Source organism: Urtica dioica, chromosome 3 (genome assembly GCF_054948205.1).
Source record: "Urtica dioica subsp. dioica isolate 48M chromosome 3, U.dioica_male_clone48M_v1_H2, whole genome shotgun sequence".
Taxonomy (NCBI): Eukaryota; Viridiplantae; Streptophyta; class Magnoliopsida; order Rosales; family Urticaceae; genus Urtica; species Urtica dioica.
In genome coordinates, this window is record NC_142758.1 from 43,622,763 (window position 1) to 43,628,818 (window position 6,056).

The 6,056-nt window shown below is 37.4% G+C and overlaps 2 protein-coding genes across 2 annotated transcripts; one reads left to right on the forward strand and one right to left on the reverse strand.

Moving 5' to 3' along the window:
- Positions 1–532: 532 nt before the first annotated feature.
- Positions 533–1,796, reverse strand: LOC149402985 (F-box/kelch-repeat protein At3g23880-like). Its single transcript, XM_089608593.1, has 2 exons — positions 1,580–1,796; positions 533–1,482 (listed from the first exon to the last, which is right to left on the reverse strand). The coding sequence occupies exons 1-2, from the start codon at positions 1,794–1,796 to the stop codon at positions 533–535; spliced, it is 1,167 nt and encodes a 388-aa protein (XP_089464719.1).
- Positions 1,797–4,752: 2,956 nt separating this feature from the next.
- LOC149402986 (putative F-box/LRR-repeat/kelch-repeat protein At1g11620) lies at positions 4,753–5,853 on the forward strand. Its single transcript, XM_089608594.1, has one exon. The coding sequence runs from the start codon at positions 4,753–4,755 to the stop codon at positions 5,851–5,853; it is 1,101 nt and encodes a 366-aa protein (XP_089464720.1).
- The last annotated feature ends 203 nt before the right edge of the window (positions 5,854–6,056 follow it).

The window sequence follows — 6,056 nt, forward strand, 5'->3', positions numbered from 1 at the left end:
TTGCGCTCTCCAAACACAATCGACCCGCACAAAGTATTTATAAGGGAACAATAGAGCTAATAAACAGACTTAAAATTCTCAAAATACTGTCGGCTAACACTTAGAATGTAATTTTCACCCCAGGGGATCTACCTCCTACGACCCCTGGGAAGCTAAATACCTAGAAAAATATGTTTCAAAATCGCTTATGCTTCATTATATTATATGATAATCACAATACGGAATTCTCACATGAATGAATCTCAATGTTTAATGTTTCCCTAACCATATTCATCAATTAAACACTGAAATTAAGTACATCCGAATATAAAATGATATCCGCTCTCGATTATAGAAAACTGTTGAAAGCACTAGTTGATACATTGAGTCATCTAGAGCGTAGAGAGAGGGGACATTCTGAAAGAGGAAGATAGATAGAAGTTCGTTGTTTCATTCATAAACAAATTTGCTACCAATAACTTGATATACTAAAGCACCACCAAAAAAAATAAAAATTAAAAAACAAATTAGAAAAAGGGTCTAATACAACTGTCTAATTTGACCCTGCCCACAAAGTTATACTTGAATGGCTATTTGCTCTCCTCCGGTGGCACCTCCTCATCCTCCTCCTCAAGCGCCTGACAACATCATTATTCCTCGCCTCGACGGAAACGAGGCTCTCAACATACAAACTTACGGTTCCCACACTGGAAAATTTATTTAGGTGTTTGGTTCGAAGGTTGTACGTCAAATAAAACGGCTCGCACTCCATCTTTATCAACACCTCGTCCTCCTTCCAAAATGTCGATATCGATCCGACCATCGTACTCAGCTCGATCCTGAATTGCTTGGCCCAACCGCCACCACCGCCATTTCCGTCCATCACCCACACCTCAAAATTCTCGAATTCAACGATGAACACGAGCGACTCTCCTTGGGTAAATAGCCTCGGATTCTCTCCCTTGCGCCAGACCTTCCCAGGAGGCAGATCGAGGCTGCTGAAACTCTCGTCGCACACGTCGAAGGAGAGAATGTTCGAGTGGCTGTAGTTGACCCAATAGCAACGGCCTTTCAGGTACACACCGTTCTTGTACAGATAGACGTTGTGTTCGATCTCGAATTCTCTCCAGAGGCCGGTTCGCAGAGTGTAAACCTCGGCCCTGCATGATGTTGCGCTGATCTCGACGATCCTGACGAACTTGTAGTCATCGGTCTTAGGATCGTGGCCGAACCCGTAGCAGACGGGGAAGTGCCGCGAAGTGGTGACATACTTGTGTTGTCTCAGCGCGGGGTTGTAAAAGACCACTCGTTGCTGCGAAAACAGCCACGCAGATTCACTGACCCTACAGACAATGCCGTTGCAGTGATAGCTGAACAATTTGTATTCTGATTCGATTCCTGATATCTCTGGCACGTAGATTTTTTCGACGGTCGTAGTATCATCCCGGGTGATGGTTAGCAGAGAACCTTGTTTACTTAGGAGCTCGTACTCTTCTTCCAAGACTATAGAGGAACATATGGTTAAGCGCTTAAATATATAGTATTTATTTTTTCTATAATATAAAATAAAATAAAATTTTTACTGAATTTTTCACTTTACCTAGTAAAAACGAAGAAGATTTGTTATCGAAGAAAACTGAGTTGCTTTTGTGGATATTGGCCTGAAGGTGGTCTTTGACGAACTTCTTACTGGTGATTAGAGATTTCCATGACTTGCAAACGCTTTTGAATCGGACTAGGGATTTCACCGGCAACTTCAACAGAATTTGTTCCTCCAATTCTCTTGGGAGTTCATAGCCGGAATATTTCCTCTTCATGTTTCGTCTTTAAAGCTTGTGACGGGAAGAGTGCAAAACATTTATCGCAGCTTTGTATATTAATCAGGGAAATCTTCGGTGCAAGCTTATTTGGTTGTGCTAGGTTTAATAATGACGAGATATCTGAAAATAAGAATTGTTGTAACAATATCGTGTATTTATAAGGTATCAAAGAAATCATTTCTCAAAAAAAAAAAAAAAAAAAAGGTATCAAAGAAATCTCAATAAAAGAAAATAAAATCTAAAAACTAAAATCCTACTTTAAAACCTCAACCTTCCCATTCTTTATCAATATATATATTAATTTCGACTAAGATTAGGTGAAAAAAAGTATATCGCGTTTTTTAACTGTGTTTTAAAGAAAATAAAGTAAAGTTCATTTATTAACTTCTATACATACTTTTAGGGTTGTTGTTACTAGCCCTTATAAAACATATAAAAATTTGTTTTGGAACGATACTAAAGTTAGGATCATTTAATATTTTTTTTTACAAAATTTATTAATTGTTTCTAATTATAAAATTATGGCTAAATTTGTTAATAAATATAAATTTAATTACATGTTTGTCACTAAACACTAATATTTGCTGATAAATTTATCAATAATTTGTAATAATTTTGTTAATTTTTTTTAAATGATCGGTATACTCCCGTTGGTTTGTAGCAATAAAAGAAAGGAAAAATTGTGCAAAATAGTCATTTGAAATTTATTTATTAGCAAAATAGTCAAAGTTTCAACTTTTCAGCAAAGCAGCCAAATTTACGTTTTCAAAATTTTTTTGACAACAATGATTAAAATTCTTGACAATTATTGTAAGCAATTTATCACTTTAAAAAAAATAATTTTGAGATAAAAATTTTTTTTGAAACCAGATTACTGCACATTTTGACTATCTCACTAAATTAAGAAAAACCTTGAGTATTTTATAAATTCATAACTTTAAATTGACTATTTAGCTACATCACCCTAAAAGAAATAGCCAAGCAATGATATTTTATTACTTTTAATGAAATAAAAAAAATCAAAGATTAATAAAAATCATTGTTTTGAAAGAATGAAAAGCTCGTGGTAGCTGTTGAATATGGTCCTTACGCTAACATAAATAATACATAAGCACACAATGTGAACTAAAAAATATAGACATCAACACACGCCGGAGGATTTTTCTATTCAATAGACATTGTTTGAATAAAATTGGCAGTTGCTATTTACTTAATATTTACGTTTGTAAATATATAAAATTGGCTATTTACCTAATATTTATCAAACATTGGCTATTTAGCAATTCTCAACGTTTAAGTTAGCTATTTTGCTAAATTACCCTAAAAATATTGAGATATTCTTGCTTGGGAATGCTTCTAATAATCCTACTCCCAACATGTCAAAATGGTTAAGTTGGAAACCACCGACTATAGGTATTGATGCAGCGGTTGACTCGGATTGTTCTAAAACATGTTGATTCAATCTCACCAATTCCAGATTCTAGGGTTCCAACGCGAATTCAGAGTTAATTTCGAATTGGGAATAAAGTGTTTTTATTTTTTCAAATGCCAAATCTTATTACAACCCATGAAAAGAACACAAACAAAACCGACAAGGAAAAAAGGAAAAAAAAAAAAAAAAAGCGACATAAAACTTCAAATGGGCCGAAGGTGTCCTACACAGTGTTTTTTGGCCTAAAATTCGGTTTGGGATCGGCTAACCTATCCCGAGCGTAGATCGTGACTGGGGCTTTGATTTGATATACTGCAACTCCGTTTTGACGCCCGAAGCCTAAGTTATGGACCGTCAAAGTTGGGCCTTGCGTAGGCTGCAAAAAACCTCTCAAACTGCTCCATGAAGGTTAGCGCTTGCTCCTCGATAGATTAGGCAGGATCTCCAGGTTGGGCCGCATCAGGTATCATCTGAATATAGATGGTTCCTATGTTATTGGCCAAACAACTATTGGTGACTTGGCCATAGATGATAGTGATGAGTGCATTGATAGTTTTGCGGGTCCGATCTTTGCTAATTTAAGCTTTGGACTGGAGTAAAAGGTCTTATATGGAGTATTCATCATTTGAAGCATCTGTGGCCTCTCATAAGGTCATTGAAAGTAATTCTCAACTCCTTATTGAATCTTTAAAAGGTAATATTTCTCTTCATTGGATCATTGCTTGTCAGCGGAATTTTTTTTTATGGAGGCTGTGAAAAATATGATGGTTCACTATGTCTATCGCGAAGAGAATATGTCTGTCGATTCATTTAACAAGTTTGCTCATTTGCTTACGAATTTTTCTTCATTTCGTTTTCTAAACTCGGTCTTAAGTATATTGTAAAATGTTGCAATATGTATAGGTACCATAAAATTTTTGTGTAACCGTGTATTCTTTTTAATTTTAAGGTATTTCATTTATTTAAAGCCTAAATAATGTAATCACAGTTTGCTTCTGTTATACATGGTGCTGAAAAAAAATTAAAACTAATAACATATTTTAAATGCTTAATATTTATTATTAATTAATTTATATGATAATTATGAAATATGGTCTTTGAAGAACTGTGGGCCTAAAAAATAATTTGTGTGCAAGGCCGTCACAAAAAGAAAGATATATAGTATATAGGACGGTGTTTGAGATTTTAAAGTAGGATTTCGACTTTCCATATTTCATTGGTTTCTTAATAGATTTAGGAATTGTTTTTGTTACCTTAAAAATATTACGCCTCGTTATTAAACGTAGCACTAATAGAATTGCGTGATTAATATAACGCCTCGTTATTTAGGAATTTTTTAAAGTAGGATTTCGACTTTCCATATTTCATTGGTTTCTTACTAGATTTAGGAATTGTTTTTGTTACCTTAAAAATATAAAGCCTCGTTAAGTATTAAACGTAGCACAAGAGCAACTAATAGAATTGCGTGATTAATACCAAAAGCTACGATAACAGTTTTGCTCTTCAAACACAAAACAGAACATGAAGATGAAGAGATGCTCTGGGTACGATGTTCCGGAAGAATTGGAGGAACAAATTCTGGTGAAGTTGCCAGTGAAGTCTCTACTCAGATTCAGAAGCGTTTGCAAATCTTGGAACTCTTTCATAACCGACCAGAAGTTCATCATCGACCATCTTCAAGCCAACATCCACAAACGTTACGCATATTTCTCTGATAGCGATGCTTCTTCTTTGGTCATGGGGTTTTCGGACCCGTCGCGGATCTACGACTTCGAATTGGAGAAGAATCAAGCGCTTTCTCAGCCCGTGTTCGAAGAAACCAATGGGCTCCGCTTTATACCCAGACTCGGACTCAGCTATCACTGCAACGGCATCGTTTGCCTGGTCAATGAATCACCGGATCGTGAACTGCGAGTCACGTTCTACAACCCGGCGCTGAGACAACACGAGCTCATCCGAACCCCGACGTCGTTCGATTTCACCGCCTTTGGCTTCGGCTACGATCACAAGACACACGACTACAAGTTCGTTGGGATTAAATGGGACAAGGCCGAGGTGTACGCTCTCCGAACTGGCCTTTGGAGAGAAGTCAAAACCGAGATTAAAAGGGACTGCTGTTTTATCTCAGTCAGAGGGGCGTACGTGAAAGGCCGATACTATTGGGTCGACTACATGATCAGAAACATCCTTTCCTTCGACATGTCCGAAGAGAGTTTCGGGAGAGTCGATCTTCCGCGGTGTCAGAGCCAAAAGGGTCTCAAGGAATGGTTGGATCAGAGCTCGAGATTGATTGCTCGCGGCGCTGACTCGCTTGCTTACATTGTGAACTCTTCGTATTATTCTTTCGAGGTGTGGGTTATGGACGAAGATCGTGGTGGTTGGGCCCAACATTTCAGGATCGGGCCATTGCCGAGCCTCACGGGGCCCGCGGCGTTTTGGAAGGAAGACGAGGTGTTGATGGAGGATCCGGACGGGGAGATTTTGTCGTACAGTCTCCGCACCAAAGAGCTGACGAGAGTTCCCAACCCGGCTCGAGCCATGAAGTGGAGGACCACTTTTGGTGGTTTGTACGTTGAGAGTCTAGTTTCGGTTAAGCCTAGAAAGAACTATGATCATAAATAGATAACTCCTTTTTAATTTTAAGTATTGCTAATGTCTTTTTTTTTTGGCGTTGGAATTAAAAGTTGGTCCCCCGTTTATTGTTTCTTAGGTGTTTATGTGAATTTGAATGTGAAAAATACAGAACTGTCCCACCCTAAAATCAGACCATGCTTCTTTGGTGTTTATTGTTTCTTTGGTGGTTATGTGAATTTGGCTAAAGGGCA

Coding starts and splice junctions, on each gene's coding strand:
- LOC149402985 (XM_089608593.1), bottom strand. CDS start 1,796: ATGAAGAGGAAATATTCCGGCTATGAACTCCCAAGAGAATTGGAGGAA. Junction 1,483..1,579: donor ATCTTCTTCGTTTTTACTAG/GTAAAGTGAAAA, acceptor GTTCCTCTATAG/TCTTGGAAGAAGAGTACGAG.
- LOC149402986 (XM_089608594.1), top strand. CDS start 4,753: ATGAAGATGAAGAGATGCTCTGGGTACGATGTTCCGGAAGAATTGGAG.